The 20,938-nt window shown below is 43.8% G+C and overlaps 1 protein-coding gene across 1 annotated transcript in view; it reads right to left on the reverse strand.

Annotated features, from left to right (window-relative positions):
* fasn (fatty acid synthase) overlaps window positions 1–20,938 on the reverse strand; it is a 96,386-nt gene that overhangs the window by 13,241 nt on the left and 62,207 nt on the right. Inside the window, exons 24-33 of the mRNA XM_049563855.1 lie at window positions 18,311–18,475; window positions 16,755–16,870; window positions 16,458–16,612; window positions 14,986–15,189; window positions 14,617–14,767; window positions 13,979–14,157; window positions 6,015–6,134; window positions 5,645–5,767; window positions 4,813–5,036; window positions 4,315–4,519 (exon numbers count right to left, since the gene is read on the reverse strand). Of these exons, the coding sequence (XP_049419812.1) occupies window positions 4,315–4,519; window positions 4,813–5,036; window positions 5,645–5,767; window positions 6,015–6,134; window positions 13,979–14,157; window positions 14,617–14,767; window positions 14,986–15,189; window positions 16,458–16,612; window positions 16,755–16,870; window positions 18,311–18,475 (1,642 nt within the window). The remainder of the gene's footprint in view (window positions 1–4,314; window positions 4,520–4,812; window positions 5,037–5,644; window positions 5,768–6,014; window positions 6,135–13,978; window positions 14,158–14,616; window positions 14,768–14,985; window positions 15,190–16,457; window positions 16,613–16,754; window positions 16,871–18,310; window positions 18,476–20,938) is intronic.

The following is a 20,938-nucleotide window of genomic DNA, read 5'->3' on the forward strand; positions in this document are numbered from 1 at the left end:
TAGCCTACTAACATGCACTGATGGATAAACCACCAAAGTGCAAGGGAGGTGCAGAGAAGCTACGGGATAAAAGGCACAAGAATCTCCAGGCAGATGCTGCCAAATGCGCGAAAATATCTGACATGTTTGCTGTAAGATCTGGTGTGCAGTACATCCCCTCACACCAAACATAAATGTGGACCTGCAAGAGAGTAGTTCAGGAGAAGAGGTGGCTGCTGGTGGAGATGATTCAGAGGAGGAGGAGGAGGAGGAGGGACAGAAAGATATGGCCCAGGGACTCGTACTCGTACTCGTCATCCTCTGCTTATCTGGGTCCAGGTCGCGGGGGCAGCAGCCTCAGCAAAGAAGCCCAGACAGTCCTCTCCCCAGCCACTTCCGTCAGCTCTTCCGCGGGAACCCCGAGGCGTTCCCAGGCCAGCCGGGTGATGTAGTCCCTCCAGCGTGTTCTGGGGCGGCCCCGAGGTCTCCTCCCGGTTGGACATGCCCGAAACACCTCCCAAGGGAGGCGTCCGGAAGGCATCCTTACCAAATGCCTGAACCACCTCAACTGGCTCCTCTCGATGTGGAGGAGCAGCGGCTCTACTCCGAGTCCCTCCCGGATGTCTGAGCTCCTCACCCTATCCCTAAGGCTGAGCCCAGCCACCCTGCGGAGGAAACTCATTTCGGCCGCTTGTATTCGCGATCTCATTCTTTCGGTCACTACCCAGAGCTCGTGACCATAGGTGAGGGTTGGAACGTAGATCAACCGGTAAATTGAGAGCTTCGCTTTCTGGCTAAGCTCCCTCTTCACCACAACGGACTGGTTAAGCGCCTGCATCACTGCTGACGCCGCCCCAATCCGCCTGTCAATCTCCCGCTCCATCCTACCCTCACCCTCAGGTGAACAAGATCCCAAGATACTTAAACTCCTCCACCTGAGGAAGGACCTCCCCCCTGACCTGGAGTGGGCAATCCACCCTTTTCTGGCTGAGGACCATGGCCTCAGACTTGGAGCTGCTGATTCTCATCCCAGCCACTTCACACTCGGCTGCGAACCGCCCCAGCGAGAGCTGGAGGTCACTGTTCGATGGAGCGAGGAGGACCATGTCATCCGCAAAAAGCAGGGACGAGATCCTCCCATCACCGAACCTGACACCCTCCACCACTCGGCTGCGCCTAGAAATTCTGTCCATAAAAGTTATGAACAGAACCGGTGACAAAGGGCAGCCCTGGCGGAGTCCAACCCTCACCGGGAACAGGTCCAACTTACTGCCAGCCACGCGAACCAGACTCATGCTCCTTCAGTACAGGGACTGGATGGCCCTTAGCAAGGGGCCACCAACCCCATACTCCCGGAGCACCCCCCACAGGATGCCCCTGGGGACACGGTCGTAAGCCTTCTCCAAATCCACAAAACACATGTGGACTGGTTGGGCAAACTCCCATGCCCCCTCCAGCACCCTGGTGAGGGTAAAGAGGTGGTCCACGGTTCCGCGTCCGGGACGAAAACCACATTGCTCCTCCTCAATCTGAGGTTCAACTATCGACCGGACCCTCTTCTCCAGCACCCTGGAGTAGACCTTACCGGGTAGGCTGAGGAGTGTGATCCCCCTGTAGTTGGAACACACCCTCTGGTCCCCTTTCTTGAAAATGGGGACCACCACCCCGGTCTGCCACTCCAGAGGCACTGCCCCCGATGTCCACGCAATGTTGCAGAGGCGTGTCAGCCAGGACAGCCCTACAACACCCAGAGCCTTGAGATATCCAGGACGAATCTCATCCACCCCCGGGGCTCCGCCACCTCGGAGTTGTTTCACTACCTCAGCAACTTCTGCCCCAGAAATTGGACGACCCACCCTTGAGACCCCCGTCTCTGTTTCCTCACTGGACGTGTTGGTGGGATTGAGGAGCTCCTCAAAGTATTCCTTCCACCGCCCGACAATGTCCCCAGTTGACGTCCCCGCTCCCCGCCCCCACTGTAAACAGTGTGAGCAAGTTGCCGCCTCCCCCCCTGAGGCGCCGGATGGTTTGCCAGAACCTCTTTGGAGCCGATCGATAGTCTTCCTCCATGGCCTCACCAAACTCCTCCCACGCCCGAGTTTTTGCCTCCATGACTGCCACCGCTGCGCTCCGCTTGGCCCGCCGGTACCCGTCAGCTGCTTCTGGAGACCCACAGACCAACCATGCCCTGTAGGCCTCCTTCTTCAGCCTGACGGCGATTACCACCGCGACTGGCCCCCAGCGGCCTTGCGGCCACAGCTCACAACCGCCGCCTTGACAATGGCAGAGCGGACCAAGGCCCATTCGGACTCAATGTCCCCCTCTGCCCTTGGGACGCGGTCGAAGCTCTCCCGGAGGTGGGAGTTGAAGATCATCTGGACAGGTTCTTCCGCCAGGTGTTCCCAGCAGACCCTCACTGTTCGTTTGGGCCTGCCAGGTCTGCGCGGCGTTGTCCCCCACCATCTGATCCAACTCACTACCAGGTGGTGATCAGTTGACAGCTCTGCTCCTCTCTTCACCCGAGTATCCAGAACATATGGCCGCAGGTCAAATGATACGACTACAGAGTCGATCATTGACCTGCGACCTAGGCTGTTCTGGTGCCACGTGCACCGATGGACATCCTTATGTTTGAACATGGTGTTAGTTATGGCCAAACTGCGACCCGCACAGAAGTCCAATAACTGAACACTACTCGGGTTCAGATCGGGCAGGCCGTTCCTCCCAATCACGCCCCTCCAGGTCCCGCTGTCATTGCCCACGTGAGCGTTGAAGTCCCCCAGCAGAACAATGGAGTCCCCGGTTGGGGCACTGTCCAGCACCTGTCCCAGGGACTCCAAAAAGGGTGGGTACTCTGAACTGTTGTTCGGAGCATAAGCACAGACAACAGTCAGGACCCGTTCCCCGACCCAAAGGCACAGGGAAGCAACCCTTTCGTCTACCGGGGTAAACCCCAACGTACAGGCAGAGAGTCTGGGGGCTATCAGAAAGCCCACTACAGCCCTCCGCCTCTCACCCGGAGCAACTCCAGTGAAGGAGAGAGTCCAACCCCTCTCAAGGACTAGGGTTCCAGAGCAGGAACTATGTGTCGAGGTGAGACCGACTATATCTAGCCAGTAGCGCTCAACCTCTTCCACAAGCTCCGGCTCCTTCCCCACTAGAGAGGTGACATTCCATGTCCCAAGAGCCAACTTCTGTAATCGAGGATCGGACCGCCAAGGCCCCCGCCTTGGTCTGCTGCCCAATCCACACTGCACCGAACCCTTCTGGATCCCTCTGCGGGTGGTGGGGGGATGAGCCCATGTAGCCGGTTCAGGCTGGGCCTGGCGGACCCCATGGGCGAAGGCCCGACCACCAGGCGCTCACCCATGGGCCCCAACCGCAGGCCTGGCTCCAGGACAGGGCCCCGGTAACTCTCCGGGCTGGGTACACGTGTCCTTGTTTGTAACCATCATGAAGGGTCTTTTGAACCGTTCTTCGTCTGACCCTTCGCCCAGAACCAATCTGCCATGGGAAACTCTACCAGGGGCAAAATGCCCCCGACAGCATAGCTCCTAGGGTCATTAGGGCACTCAAACTCCTCCACCACGATAAGGTGACAGTTCTCGGAGGAGGGCCCAGGGACTTAAATATATATATACATACGAGAAAAGTGATGTCGCTCCAGGTCTTAAAGGATTAAGGTGCCATTTTGAGGAAGTCTTGATTTTACATGGTGGTGTGGTATTGATGATTAATGTATCTTATTTGTACTTGCACACATTTTATTAAAAACTGAAATGATCAATCTTGTAGAGTTTCTTTGGCAAGTGCTTTCACCAAAGTATAGGCATTGTGTACTCCGTGGCCATCTACTACCACCAGGATGTATATGAGAAGTGAATGAGCACACTGATTTTCTAGCCTTGGTATTCTCTTCCAGGGCAGTTAGGGTACTACTGAGATATATTTTAATTTTGGTAACAGCGCAGTATGTGAGTATGGCATTTCACCAATCATAGTGGGCTGCCATGGCCAAAAATGCCAGGGCCATTTTTTTGTCCCAGTCCAGCCCTGCGTGTCACAGAGGTGTCTACAGTCATTTACATCCTTTGGAAACTGTACTACAATAATGTGGTAATGGAAATGAAAAAGCATGAAGCCAAGACTGTGATTTGCACTGCTTTTATAACAGCAAACAGTGCACGTCATATCATACTGGGAAAGGTTTGCTTTTCTCCCTTTATATGAGTTCCTGTTTCCTAACAATATTAGTGTTGTTTGTATGTGACATCATTCATTTCAGGCCAATGTAACTGAGCTGCACCTTCAGCTGCTTAGAGTCATGAGCCTTACCATTTCTAATGCCTGATCTGGAGGTCAGCACCAGTTTGCGGGCTCCTCTCTCTGTCAGCCACTGCGCAAGTTCCAGACCAAAGCCCCCCAGTCCACCAGTGATGATGTAAGAGTGAGAGGGGAGACAGAAGGTGCGACAGATAGCTGGAAAAGACAAAGGGGCAGAGGCAGTTTGGACTGCTGAATCCCTCTCCTCATGACAGACCTGTGTGAAGAGAAGAACCTTTAGGAGTATACTTGCTGTAGTGTAGTAATTTCCAGTCATAGTCACATAACAACACATAACAATTTCACCAGAAGCTGGGGTGGAAAGTATTTATTCCAACATGTACTTACAGTTCATACATATGACATCTAGTTATTTTTTTAACATGGACTTAACGTATGAAGTTCTTCTGTATTCTCTTTCTAATACATCATGACAGGTTGCTCAATTCTGAACAATCTATAGTTCTGTCACAGTCATATCAAAGTGTGAAGCTGAATTGTGAAACTGACCTGCAGGAGGACCTTGCCAATGTGCTTGCCCTGAGCCATGTATCTGAACGCTTCCTCCACTTGGTCCCTCTCGAACACTGTGGTCCTTAGAGGCTGAACCACACCTCCCATAATGCCTTCCTTCAGTAGCTGGGACACTTCCTCCCACTCCTGGTTGCCCACTTCAAAGAGAGCGTCCAACAGGATGCCATGGAATGCCACATTCTTCAGGAACAGAGCCATGCCTGGAGAAATCACAACAACATGAAGATGCAGTGTAACTCAGTGCTGACCATTCTGAACCCTAACCACACCTCCAACAATCTGCACTCATGTGCCCTCTGCCTAATTTTCTTATTCTCTGTGTTGGGGACATTTATGGACAGCTCTCAGGTGAGCTTGAGGCTTTATTAAAAGGTAGCAACCAGGTGCCAAATTGTAAGCAGCAGGGATTCAAGAGACACAGTGCCAAAAAGAAACCCTCAAATATAGTGAGGCGAAACATCAAACAAAAGTGAATCTAGCTTTGACTTTTGCTTTGACTTCTACTGGTGAGTGTGTTTACAAACTGTAACAGACACAGTATATCTTTAAGATCACCTAGAATATTACCTGTAAATGATCGCAGCAAGCAACTTCTCTGCTATTCCTTGTTTGAAGTTATCATTAAGAGGTAAAAGACATAACATTTACTCAATTCTAATTCCCTCTGTTATTTATAGGAACATGTAGTAACTTACTTTCATATATCATAAATTATATGTTATTTATATATTTGTAAGGGTATTTCTGAAATGAAAGGAGTGACTGACACTTAAAGCCTGAGTGTATGAGCCTGAAGCTTCCTACTGACCCAGTGGGGAGTTGTTGGACAGGTCGTATTTGCCGATTTCCAGGAATCGTCCGTGTCTGGCTAGGCAGCGAATGCTAGCCTGCAACTTCTCCTCAGCCAGAGAGTTCAGCACCACATCCACACCTAAAACACACACATACACTCAAAATACACTATTATGCCTATCACAAAAAAAGCGTAGTTTGTGCAGTGACACTGTGATCTTTAAGTGCAATCGAGTCATTGATTGTTCAACAAACCCAGTTGCTCCTTTCAAAGCTCAAAAGCATTGCAAAGCTGCTGTTTCGAAGAGGTAGCTGTTCTTTTAGAAATCTTGTGTGAGGCATGATATGTGGAACACAGTTTGTTACTACAGAAAGACGTGTCTGACCTTTGCCCTTTGTGTGGAACAGGACATGCTGTTCAAATGAGGTGTCTCTGGAGTTAGCGAAGGACTCTGCTGAGAGCTGGGGGAACCTCTCCTGTAGGTAGGCCCGCTTCTCCGCTGAGCCTAGAGACGGAAGGGTTAGGGTTAAAGAGAGTTTTTATGAGATACTATCTCATAACTATAAGTATGACTTAGTAACACATAATACACAAAGGCACACTTAGTAGGTAACATAATAACATAATATCTACATATATATTTAAGGGGCATTTGTGGTTTAGAAGGTAAAGTGGTCATGCACTCATCAGAAGGTTGATGGTTAGATCTCTGGGTCCTGCAGTCTACATGTCAAAGTATCCTTGGGCAAGATACTGAACCCCTAATTGCTCCTGATGTTTGCACTATCAGTGTGTGAGTATGCATTTGAATGATCCCTGCTCCTGATGATCCTTGACACCACCAACAAATGATTGATCAGTTTGAGCAGTGATGTTGGCAGGATTACTCAAAGTCTGGAATTTTCTCAAGCTGAACTTAAGGATCTAAAGATTGGATATCAAACCTCTCTGGGCTGCCATAAAACAGTGAGTAAGGATCTGGTTAGTATTCAATCTTCTCTAGATAACCTATCATCTAAAAGTGACTATTTAGAAAACCAAACCAGATGCAACAACCTACTATTTGATGGCATCCCTGATTCCAAAACTGAAACATTGAGTTAGAGAGAGCCCACAGGATGCGTAAGTTTGATGCTGAAGGCCTACCTAGATCTGTTGTGGTGAAACTTCTGCGGTTCAAAGACAAAGAGGAGATTCTAAAAAGAGCCAAATACCTGAAGGGTACCAAGTTCTATATCAATGAGGACTTCTCAGAAAAGGTTCGGCTTAGAAGGAAAGAGCTTCTACCCCAGCTCAGAGAGGCACGTAACCAAGGAAAAGTAGCCTACCTGAAATACAACCAGCTGGTTGTGCATCCCCCCCGCACTGCTCCATCCATGAAGGAGGCACGGCCTAACTAGATTTGAATTTACTTCTTTCTGTCTTTTATTTTATTTTTTATTTTATGGACTTGGACACTTCACTCCGAGCCTCCGAGTCTACAAGTATTGGCTGCTCTCATGAAGATAAATATTTTCTTCCTTTCTCAGATGCTGACCCTGATGCAAACTTCAATGTTTTCAAACAAGGTCCTTTATCCTGTCCTTATTTTTCTGAGGACTCCTTAAAGTCTCCCTGTGTGGATAAAAAGATTGCTAATGACAATTGTTTCTCTTTGTTTCACCTTAATACTCGTAGTTTACCTAAACATTTTGACAATCTTATTGACTATCTTGGTATGCTGCCAATTGATTTTTCAGTTATAGGTTTGTCCGAAACATGGCTGAATAGCCAAAAAGTGTCTATGTTTTCTATGAGCAATTATAACCACTATCCCTGTTTTAGACCTGTGTGTTGTGGAGGAGGTGTGTCTGTCTTTGTGAAGGAGAGCATTAAATCCTCCCTTCGAAATGATCTTGTTACTCTTATGGGAGATAAAGCTGAGGCTGTTTTTCTAGAGCTTGTTGAGCCTTTCTCTAACAAGGTTGTTATTATTGGCTGTATTTATAGACCACCTGATTCTAATATCAATCGCTTTATTGACAGCTTTTATACTACCCTCAGAAAGATCACCCATGAAAAAAAGATTTGCTATATTATGGGTGACTTTCACATTAATCTCCTAAACAATCAGTCACCTCAATTTATTAACCATCTTAATGCCGCATCCTTCTTCTCCCTCATAACAAGAGCTACAAGAATCACTGCTTCAAATGAAACACTGATTAACAATATATTTACTAATTCCTAATGACTGTGTTTACAAGGTCTTTAGTATCCCGGTTTTGAGGCTTATCCCGGTTTTGAGCATATCCGGGATATGATGTTTATATGGAACACAGAGAAACCCGGTTATTCATATCCCTGTATACATGATAAATACCAGTAACCCGTTTTCTGATCACTGCATCCTATCTGCGCAGGCGTGTGTTACATCTTTTACGTCTTTTGTTTACAACAGATTGAGCGGAAATGTGATATATTTATTATATTTAGAAGTAAGACAAAAATGACACCTCTGTGGCTTCTAGTGGGCTTAGCATTAGTAAACACTCACGTTGCATTACAGCTATGGCTCATCCACTTCATCTTCAGCAATGGGAGGAGAGAGCGACAACAAATATTGAATACGTCACCAACTTTGATAGGTATTTGGTAGAGCTTAGATCGGGCCCAAAAAATCCAGCCCGTTATGCACGTTGTGCACGTTATGTCCGGGACCGGCCCGGCCCGTCCAATTAACTGTAATTATGGACCCGAGCCCGATTTAAACCCGACATTTTTCAATAAATTGGCTGTTATAATTAAGAGTATTAAACCACAAGTCTTGTTATTTGAATGACAGAAACATAGGATCTTAATGAATGGCGCAACATGGAAGCATGATTATGTAATAAAACAGGTGTTTATTTTAGGATCCAGGTGGTGAAGGGCTGTGAATAAATATTGTAAAAGAAATTGGACATTTCTATGCAAATGATTCTCACTGATAAACAAGGTCTAATTCACTAACACCAGCGCTAATAGCCACACGCAGTTTGAGTGAAGTAAATAACGTGTTTAAAGCTGGTGCAAACTGGGCGCTCCTCTGTGGAAGCCTCTCACCCAGACTTTCCAGTGATCGTGGCAGCAGTGATCGTCTGTTAAATAGTCTGTTTAATAGTCAGTCTGTAAATAATATTTTGACATTATTAGGCCGGGCTCGGGCTCGCGCAGAGAATCTCAAGCTCTAGTATTCGGCTGTCACTGCCACCACGCAGTACAAGGCAACAGTGGATGAAAATACGTAGCTGTGACTGGTGGGATAGGATCGTTCTCATGGAGTTTACAGTTTCAGAGTAGAGAGAAAACTTCAGAATGAGTAGGGCATCCTTCAGCCGGCTGTGTGACACAGTTGAATCATTCATGAAACCGGGATAAGGCGTATACATGCTCCAGTATCCCGGCTTCTATCGGAGTGGCAAAACCGGGTTTCTTGAAACTGGGAAAAGGGCATAACCCGGTTTCTGAATTCGGGATATGGTGTTTACATGCACAAACACAAAAACAGGATACTTAAAAAACCCAATCAAAACTGGGATACTAAAGACCTTGTAAACACAGTCATTGTGTTGCTGGGATACCTGGCATTTTGTTCTGCGACTTATCTGACCATCTTCCTGTGTTTTTATCTTGTGCCCACAAGTGGGAAATCAAATTCTTCTACCAGGACTAGTGAGGTCTTCCTTTGTAATTTTAACAATAGCAATATGAGTAGGTTCAATGATAAATTATCCACTGCTACTTGGTCTGCTGTTGAGTCTAAAAATGATACTCAAATGGCTTATGATATCTTCCATGCTATATATTTTAAGATCTTTGATGATGCTTTTCCACTTCAAAGAACTAAAAATAAATCACCTAATCCAAGTAAATCCTGGTTAACCAATGGTCTGAAACGCTCCATTGCCAAAAAGCATAAACTCTACTGTGAGTATCTCACCAGTCCCACTCCATTATTTTTGAATTGATATACAACTTACAGAAATAAACTGAATCACCTGCTGAGAATATCAAAACGTAAGTTTTATGAATCTAAATTCACTGGGTCTTAGAATAATATGAAAAACACATGGAGGACTATTAATTCATATTCATTATTCATAAAAAGACTGACAGGATCGTACCAAGGCAATTCAAAGGAGTTAATAAAGCTTTCTCAGATTCTATTGAAATAGCCAATGAATTCAATAATTTCTTTGTCTCTATCGGTCCTTCATTCACAGACAATTTACCACAGACCCCACTGTCTATCTCTGGGATTAAGTCCCCCTCTTCTACTTTTGCATTTTGTCCCATCACTGAGATTGAGCTCACTGTTGTTGTTAACAAAATGAAACTATCTGCACCAGGTCATGATGAATTGAAATCCTCAATACTCAAAATAAGCCTTTCATTAATCGCCAAACCTCTCCTTCATATATTCAATCTCTCCCTTGAAACCGGTGTATTTCCTGCACAATTTAAATGGGCTAAAGCCATTCCTCTTTTTAAAGCTGATGATCCCTCTTTATTCTCCAATTATAGACCGATATCCATCCTACCATGTTTTTCTAAAGTATTAGAAAAACTAGTTTATAATCGTTTGTATAAATAAAACGACAATAATATTCTATACCATCATCAGTATGGGTTCAGAGAGAAACATTCCACCTCTATGGCCCTCACCCGACTTGTAGATAACATCACCAAGGCTACTGATAATAAAGAAATAATACTTGGAGTATTTGTCGACCTATCGAAGGCATTTGATACTGTCAATCATGCCATTTTATTGCAGAAACTTTCTCTCTATGGTTTATGCAGTTCAAATCTTTCATGGTTCAAAGGCTATTTGTCTGATAGAATGCAGTTTGTTTCTTGGAACAGTACCTCATCTGATTTTAAGTCAATTTCTTGTGGTGTTCCCCAACGATCGATTTTGGGCCTGTTACTGTTTCTTATTTATGTGAATGATCTATACATGACATCATCAAAAACATCTTTTATTCTCTCTGCAGATGACTCCAATATTTTTTTATCTGGTAAGAATGGACCCAAATTAATATTAGAAATTAACACTGAATTGCGCAAAGTTGACACCTGGTTCAAGGCAAACAAATTGTCACTTAATATAAAGAAAAGCTCATACATGTTATTACCCCTAGAAATCAACAAGCAACAAACACTCTTCCTAATGTTTATATTGACAGTAACATCTTGGAAAGGGTCACTGTAACTAAATTTCTAGGTATTCTTATTGATGACAATCTCACTTGGAAAAGTCATATTACCTTCATTTCAAACAAGATTGCAAAAAAAATATTGGAGTTATCAGAAGAATACACCATTTACTGTCTAGAAAAGTCCTCATCAATTTATATTATACTATGATTTATCCTTTCATTTCATACTGTAATATTACTTGGGCAAGCACTTTCAAGAGCAACCTCAACTGTATCCTTACCTTACAAAAATGATTTATCAAAATGGCAACATTTTCCAACAGATTCACTAAATCCACCCCATTGTTTCAATCCCTGAGCATTCTTCCCATCTCTGCTGTAAATATTTTTCAAATATGTATTTTTGTTTGACACAAGTTACTTCCAATCTGTTTCCATTCTGTATTTCAGTTCAATTCCCAAATTCATCACTTCAACACAAGGTCAGCAAATAATCTTAATCCTACCCTTTTCAGGTCTACTTTCTCTCAGTTCTCAATTAGATTCAGAGGTCCCCACTTTTGGAACATGCTACCAGTCCACATTAGAACCTGCACAAGTATAAACTCTTTCAAGAAGCAAATAACCCATTTTTTATTGGCCCAGTTGAGCAACGCATAACCACCTGCTTCCACTACATCACTACATACTTTGAGATTATTTTCTTTACTGTTTTTATGATGTTTTTTTTTTACATTACTGTACATATTATTTTTATGTTGAATGTCTGTCTCTAGGAGGACCACTTGACAAGCCTTTAGGGGTTTTTTTGGGTTCCGCCTGCACATTTGTGATATGTTGTATCTATTCTATATATTGTATGTCTTTCTTCTACTCTTTCATTGTGCTGTTTGATATTTTTTCTCTCATGTGCTAATAAATAAATCGAAATCAAATCAAATCAAATCCTAATGACCAGGTGGCACAGTGCATAGTAGCCTCAACCACCAGTGTATGAATGTCTGTGTGAATAAGTGAATGCTGGCTTATGTTGTAAAGAACTATATAAATGCAGTACATTTACCATATCATAATCATGAGAAAAAAAAAAATGATGAGGAAACCATCCCATGGCTGTATGCCTCTGCGCACCAGTCAAGACGAGACGAGACCAAACAGGCAACTAGTTGCAATGCTCTGTTCTGCTACGTTGTGAAAACCTGCCGGTTCACACCAATGCAACTAGATGAGACACTGGCTATGGTTATATGATGGCTTCTCATTCGGAATGAAATAAATCTGAATGAAATCATTCGGAATTAAAGTTTTTCCAGGTAGTTTACATGGGAAATATTTGTTCCGAATGAGGGTTTACACGGGAGATCAGTTTAATCGCCTTTATTCAGGTCTGCGCAAGGTTTGGGGCAGGGAAGGTTTCTGACTGGATAGGGGGCGGGGCGGATGTTATGTGTTTACGGTTACCGGAAGAAAACACTGTAGTCCTCGCTCCGGATAACAAAATGCTTGACGATGCTGTTCTTAGTGCCTTTTTTGGGCGTTTTGCTTATATTCTTGAAGCAGCAGTACGACAACAACCTTGTTCTGCTAATGCTTCATCTGTTGAGGAGGAGAAGGGAGGTAGAAGACCGTGCTGCGGCAAATGGAAACTGGTGAGTGCAACGAGTCCGACTCTTCTATCTCAGCCTGTTGCTATGCAGCCCATTGCTATGCGCGCTATATACGTCATCGCGCCAGAAGGGCAAGGAAACGAGCATGCGCAGAAAGACCGGAATGAACTTAAAGAGGAATGAGTGTATACATGCACACAAAATTCTTTCATTCGGAATGACAAACGGAATAAACCACCCCCTTTCAATCGGAATGACCATTTTTCAATCGGAATGACCGTTTACATGACCACTTTTAATCGGAATGTCCTTTCATTCCGATTAAAAGTGGAATTAAACTGTCCACGTAAACGTACTGAGTGTGTCATCTCTGTGCAGTAACTCTCTGTACTTCAGTTCTGATTTTTAGCTTTTCAGGTTTATTTTGTAACTGAATAAAATTGCTAGCTTCTTAAAATATGTATGAGGATAGTGATGGTGAGATAGTGGCCACAGTTGAATTTGTAGTAGTGATGAAACGGCAAAAAACAATGAAATGAGCCTCAGATATCTGTATTAATAATATGTACACCACAATAATATATATAACCAGCGCCAATTAATCAGTCAGTGAGAATGTGTAGGGCATAGGCAGATACAGTGAGCAGCAGCAGCGGCCCATGGTCTGACACCAGCACACCGCAGGGATGGAAACAGAGGGCTCAACGAGGACAAAGCATCTGCTGCAGCAAGCAAACACACCATCTGCTAACATTTTGACTTGACCAGCAGACTTCACTACAAGCCAATTGGCTGTTCAAACAGGTGACATGCTTTGAGTTCTAAAAGGAGCCACTGACAATTTGACCAGCTGACTTGGAGGTGACACCATCAGCCGGCTTGAGTTGAGCTCAGAGCAGCCAGTTCACACCACTGCAACTTTTCTCTGCAATGCTCTAAAATGGTTTCATCTCATTTGGTCTGAACTGGCCTTCACAGTTTCCATCCATGTCTGTGAAAACATGGATGCTTCACACACAGAAGATCTATGCAATCAGCACAGTTTCAAGGGGCCACCCAAGATAAGTGTCACCAATTCACTATCTGACCAAATGTCTCCTCTTCTGTTCCTGAGATATGATGACACGATGGCCTGAAAAAAATATTTTATGCAGAATATTATGATGTCACAGTGAAGTTGACCTTTGACCTTTTGGATATAACATATCATCATTTTATCATTTATCGTATTAGAATTCTTAAGTAATGGCATAAAGCATGTTTTGTGAGGTCACAACGACTTTGACCACCAAAATCTAAACAGCTGTGTTTTGTGCCAAATTTGAAGAAATCCCCTTGAGGCCTGCTTGAGATATCACGCTCATGAGAATGGGATGTACAGACAGAAGGATGGATGGACAGATGGACACGAAACATAAAATGGTGGTGGATTTTGGTGCAAATGCTTCAAGTAGTGATGGGCAATCATATGAAATAACAAACCACAGTGGATAAGAAATCATATCAGAGCTATTTTTCTGTCACTATGACAGTGTGTAATGTGAGTGTTGAATATTTACCCACTGTAGTGAAGACTTTACATTTCTTGCTGAGTGCTATGGCGATGGCAGCCTGGCCGACACCCCCTGAACCTGAGTGGATGAGAACCGTCTCTCTGGGACGGAGCCTGCCGCGCACCACCAGAGAGTAGTAGGCTGTAGCGTAGACCACTGGCACTGAGGCTGCCTGCTCCAGTGTCCTACACACACACACACACGTGCATCACTTAGTTTTACATTGAGGGCAAAGAGAATACTTGATTACACAAATGCACATCAGCTTTCAACAATTATCTAATGAGATTTCAGCTGCTGGAATAATGGGAGCACCTTTGGAATACTGTGTAACATCTGCTTTGCTCTCTCTGTGTGTTATGCCCACCTATACACACCTAAAAGATATATTAGCAAAAACTAAAATTTAAAGCAGGTCAGGCAGTGAATTTTACTTGATTTTATTTTTATTTATTATTTTCAAATTTATTCCTCTTCTCCGTCTTTGCTAGTAAGCAACTGGAGTTTTACGTACATCACTGCCACGTAACCATAATGTATTTTCTTGCATCAAATGCATAACTCCGGACTGACGCAATAAATCAATTTTCTCTAATGACATGTAAACGTACTGAGTGTTTAACATTTAAAAATGTGACACTGACCAGCTGTGGGGAACTTTCCAGAGGAACCGTTTGTCAGCATCAACACTTGTTGCCAGGCCTTTAGCAGGCAGCAGTCCCATCACTCGCTGACCGGTGGGGTCACGACCAGAAAACTCCATACCCAACATGCACTGCTGCAGAGCTAGGTCACCTACATTATGTACAATGAAACAGAGAAGTTAGTTGTCTTGATGTACAATTTGCCCGCTGTTATTTCAAATTGAGTGTAGTCTACTGTATAGTCTAGTTTACAATAATAATGTAATGTAATGTAATAGTGACCGACAAGATGCTATGGGTAACTATGATTATAAGAACGAAGACCAGAATGCAAGACTTCTTGTTGTGTGTCTCATACACACTCTCTACCTGGGATTGCGTCTGGTGGCAGTTTGCCAGTGGCCAGCATTATATCTCTGAAGTTGAGAGAGCTGTAGAAGACACGACACAGCTTGACGTTGGGGTTGCTGCTCACAAAGTGGCGAAGTGGGGAGGCAATCCAGCGCAGAGAAGAGAGGTCACCTCGAGTCAACACATTGACATAGGCGTGCTCTGTCAACTCTTCATTTAAATCTGACAACCATAAAACAGATAAATATTTCAATACAAGTGTAAGCACATCACACATTCTGAAGGTAAATGATATGCATTCAACTAATCTGGATAAATCCTCTCTGTTAATTCAAACAGTTTTATCTTAGTTTATTACCATAAACATGTGTTTAAGAGATGTCTAAGATCACACCTTCTAACAGGCAAAATCCAAAAAACATCAATTTGTCTTTGACCACAAACAAAAAACAGCATTAACCTAAGCATTTAAATCATCCATGTCCATTTATAGAAGGTACGATTGTGGAATGGGAGACGTAACAGAGCCAAATCCCCTGTTTTAAAGGGACAACCAGCAAGACAGAACCATGGACAGAACAAGTGTGACATTTTGAAGAGGTCTTGTGTGTACGACCCACTGCTGGGAGATTTTAAAAAACAGCTAGCGGCAGTTAGCAGCTGACTTAAAGAAGAACAGTGGCCAAGAGTGTCTGCAACTTGTAGAGACAATGAGGTCCGTGAACTCCTACCCCTCTGAGCAGTGCTGCCGACGTGTATGTTAAATGTCAGACTAGAGGCCCGACGCTGTTGTGCTACCTGTCACGCCTCTTTTGCTATCGGGATGTTGGCAAGGAGGTTTAAAAGAGGAGAATGCACAACGTCACATCATATCAATGGGGTACAATACGTGCAGTAAAATCTGGTCTGCACTTGCTGAAAGGCACAATAGTTGGCACACTATTATAGAACATAGAAGACTGATTTATTTCACTGAAGCATCCACAGTTTGTCTTGGGTTGGAATATTTTTGTTCAAAAAAATTAAACAATGGGTGAGAATTACAATTCTGTAATTACTGAAAAAGTCTGTCATAAAAGACCATAAACAAATGCTTTCTACATAAAAACATTCTGTTGTTTATCAGCCGCTATCCATTTGAGTGGATTCAAAACTTGTGTCAGGCCAAGCACATCCAAGGTGGCTAAAAAGAGCGCACCCAAAGAGCACCTCAGTGGACTCCATCCAAGTATTTCTAGTGCCATTCGCTGTAACCCTCCAACATCACAGCTGCAGTTACACTGGACGTGTATCATACCCCAAAGCTCCCATGGGGTAAAAGACTGTGAACCAGCCTTCACTGAATAGCCTTGGATGCCGGCATGCTGTCTAAAGTCACACACTTGGGCGGCATGTTGCGCCTTGTTTGTTTCTGAGTAAAAAAGTAAAGGTGACATGAAGAAGGGACTTGGTAGCTGCACTAGAATCAGGATAATTTGGTATTAACATACTGTGAGTGATTAGCTGGTGCCTGAAGATGCCCCAGTGTCCGTCTCTGTAAACGTTCATAACCAAATCCTTCTCAAGTACTGACTGCATGGACTTATGGGCTGGCTGGAGGCTTGGTGCTTCTGAGGACTCGCTTAGATTGGACACAAATGCGCACCTGGCAACATGGAAAAAAATCATCACTTTGACCCAATACACACATAAACCCGTGGGACAATACCTATGTACAAGAAGCTCAAAAAATGAATGGTGGTAAGACTTATGTGATGTCTGTAATGTTAGTATACACCAGGATTTACCGTATTCGGTTGCCACCTGGCTCCTGCCGTAAGCAGTTGACCATTCCCACAATGCCACAGTGGGCATTAGAGGCAGTCAACCACACTGGACAGTCTGATGACTCTGCCATCATTTCCTGCAGCATAGAATTACACAGGTACACACAGATGTCTGCATTGTTCAGCACAGTCCCCTCTGGTAGCTGCCCTTGTTGCCCTGCAACTAATACTCTGTTGTTAGGTATGGTCTAATATGCTCTGCCTAATGTTAGTCAGGATGAATTAGATATCAGCCACCCTTTTAATATGATTTTTGAATGACAGATTCAAATCTAAAAAGATTCCAAGGTATTTAAAATCAGAAACCACTGTGAGTTTTTCGTCTCTACCAAAAACATCAGGGGCCAGATGCATAAACGATGTGTGTGCAAAAAAACACAAACGTGTGTACGCCTTTTTTCACGCATTAACTGGTATTTATAAAGACAGAATGTACGATGAGAATGAGCACACCTCACACATTTTTCAGAGGAGGTGTACACACGGTGTACACACTGAGACAGCTGCAGGTGAGATGATAAGGACAAGATCAAATATTAGTTAAGAGACAGAAAATGTTTTCAGATTGTTTTTTATTTTTGCAATGTACACTGCATTGTGAAAAATATCAACCAAAGGCATGTTTATAAAGTTATTTTTTAATTATTTATAAGTGATAGATTTCATAATTATTTATTCACAATCACCGACCGCCCCCCCCCCCCCGTTAGTGATCATTTAATGTTCTCCTGTGAAAACTTTCAGTTTGAACATGAGCACAATGAATGAATCACTTTTTTTTTTTTTAACCACAGTGATGGTTTGCAGAAATGTGATGAATTAGTGGTGCAGACACTACAAATCACCACAACTGTGCATAATCACAGCTGCTCTGGCACCATCTGAGAACCTCACCGATGTGACACAGTTGGAGACATTTCTGTTTCTGTACCATATGAGTGGTGGAGGGGTGCAACTATTGATATGCAAACGGATGCTTAAGGGCGTTTCCACATCCATTTATGGCTCACTGTGGGTGTGGAAATGAGACAGAATCAGGTGTGTGCATGGCTTTATAAATCTGATGAAAAAAAAACAACCTGTAATAGTCATACATCTACACAGAGTTTTGTGCATCTGGCCCCAGGTTGGTGAGTCTCTGTGGGTTTCTGGGTGAAAAACATACAGATAAGTTTATGCTCAGGTATAAACCTGATTTGCTTAACCAATCAGATACATGGACCATGCCAAAAATGAGTTTGTTGATGGTTTGTTGTTTGTTTTCAGCATGTACATACAGAGCTGTGTCATCAGCATATGTTGACTAATGAGCAGACTAATATACAATCTGAACAAAACAGGTCCAGTATTGGTCCTTCAGGAACACCAGTGTTACATGTTATAACATACTTTAATGGTTTCATTGTGTTGGGATGACACAAACAATTTTCTACTTCCTTTCACCTAACATTCTGAAAAATTATTTCAGGCCACTGTTGGACAAAAGCCAAACACACGCAGAAGGATATGGAACTCACCTTAAGTGTTTCCACCCACATGTAGTTGGTGCTGTCCACAGAAATGAAAATGGGCTGTTTCCCAGGAGACCGACAGCGACATAGAAAAAGGGCGGAGCCATAAAAAGACTTCCTAACAGCCACCAGGCTGAGGGAGGCCTCAGAGAACATCCTCTCCCATTCAGCCTGGTGAGAAGAGGAAGATAATATCAGCAAAAAACAGCTCACTCTCACATATTCAGTGTGGTGGTAGCGTCTCAGCATATGACTTAATATTATCGTTTCATATTCCTCGGCTTTACTGCACGTCACTGATCAGCTTCTTCTCCGGAGCCTTTGTGCTCCACTGCCTCGCAGGTTCCCTCGTTTCCCAGCTACGCTTGAATGGTGTGTCATGGTAACTGCCTCATGCCTCCTACTGCTACTGATATTATCAGTCATACTTCTACAAATACTATACGTATGATTATTATTGTCACATACAGATACTATCATATTCTATCATATACTTACAACATATGTTACCACAATTACTGTTATATTATTATTATCATAATAGTATTACTAAAGTTAATGTTATTGCAGCTATTGTCATTACTGTCTGCCTTGCATCGCTCTCTGACTCTATCTCTCTTGGTCTCTCTCTGTGTCTGGCTCTCTTTATGTATCATTCATTCATTCATTTTCTAACCGCTTCATCCTCTTGAGGGTTGCGGGGGGGCTGGAGCCTATCCCAGCTGACAGCGGGCGAGAGGCAGGGTACACCCTGGACAGGTCACCAGACTATCGCAGGGCTGACACATAGAGACAGACAACCATTCACGCTCACATTCACACCTACAGACAATTTAGAGTTATCAATTAACGTAGTCCCCAGTCTGCATCTCTTTGGACTGTGGGAGGAAGCCGGAGTGCCCGGAGAGAACCCACGCTGACACGGGGAGAACATGCAAACTCCGCACAGAAGGGCATGTCTGTCCGTCCTGGAAGAGGAAATTCCTCCTCAGTTGCTCTTCCTGACACTTCTACAATTTTTTTTTTACCCGTTAAAGGTTTTTTGGGGAGTTTTTCCTTATCCCCTGTGAGGGTCCAAAGGACAGAAGGATGTTGTATGCTGTAAAGCCTTCTGAGGCAAACTGTGATTTGTGATATTGGGCTTTATAAATAAAATTGAATTGAATATAACATCATATTAAAGAAATACTTCAACTACAAAATGACCATCTGAATATCACTACTCACTGCATGTTACTTTGAATTCATGAAGGAAGCTTTGTTTTTTTCGCATGCCTCAATACTGAACGGAGAATCTAAAAGAGGTGAACAGTCTTTATGAAGTGAAGTACACGGGGACCGTGTTTCACAACAGCACGCTGAGGACGGCTATGAGCTGAGAACGCAATGTTCTGCTGGGAAACCTTAGGTCCCGGCATTTATGTCACTGGATGGATGCCACTTGAATGCCCATGACTTCACACCCACCCAAACACTGTTGCAGACCACGTATCCCTCCTCATGGCTCTGGCCTGTCAAGGCATGGACAAAGGACCTGTCCTGTGGTGTCTGGCACTGGGGCATTGGCAGCAGATCCTTTGAGTCCTATGAGTTGTGAGGTGGGGTACCAGCACATCCCATGGATGCTCGATAAAATTGGGTTCTGGGGAACTGGAGGCCAGGTCAATGCCTAAGCTTTTTGTCATGTTCCTGCAGCAGTTTTGCAGTGTGGCATGATGCATTATTCCCTAGAGTGGCCACCGCCATCAGGAGGTGCTGTTGCCATGAGGGGGTGCACTGGGTCTGCAAAAGTTTTTAGGTGTTTGTAGCACATCAAGTGGCATCCACATGAATGTCAGAGTCCAAGGTCTCCCAGAAGAACATTGCACTGTAACAAGAGGATCAATGTTATTCACTTCACCTGCCAGTGATTTTGTTTGGCTGAAGAGTGTATTTCAAAACATCCATATACAATGTGCAGTACAGTCCAAGTCTCAACAAATCATTCAGTACTTCAAAAAGGCATGCATTTTTGGTAAACCATTAAAAAACACAGTTGAGTAGGATGCCTGAACGGTCACGTGGGTTTGAACTCTGCTCAGGCGGAGTTCATTTGCACGTGCACGCACAGGCACACTCAGGGCACGCTACTCATAGGCGGAAAGGTTTTAAATAACATTTTTAGTGTAAATGCATATGTTTAGGAAGTTCGGAGCATATGACTGGATAAATTAGACTTGGATTACACTGCAGGAGGTGTATGAGAGTTTGAAAACGGATGTTTTGATACAGTCAGGGGTTAAAGCAAGAAAAAATTTTGTGCCTGAAATGTGGAGCACGTAAGATTTGTGTGCCTGAAATCTGAAATCTTTTCCGGAGCGGGGGGGCTTGGTGTTGCGGTCACAAAATGAAGAAATAGAAATGTATGTGTTGCAAAGGAACGTTTTTATTATCAAAACGAACAAAAAGATTATAGCTTTAGTAGTTACTTTTCAGATTAAACTTTTATAGCATAATGAGTTTATAAATAAAGATTAAACTTTCAGTGGTTACCAGACTTTTTGACTTATAGCTCCTACATCTCTTTTTTGCCTTGGTGCTATTTATTTTTAGAAGCTAAATTATTTATGCTGTTTGCAAAATTGTATCGCGTTT

This window comes from Epinephelus fuscoguttatus, linkage group LG20, assembly GCF_011397635.1.
Source record: "Epinephelus fuscoguttatus linkage group LG20, E.fuscoguttatus.final_Chr_v1".
In the NCBI taxonomy this organism is placed as follows: Eukaryota; Metazoa; Chordata; class Actinopteri; order Perciformes; family Serranidae; genus Epinephelus; species Epinephelus fuscoguttatus.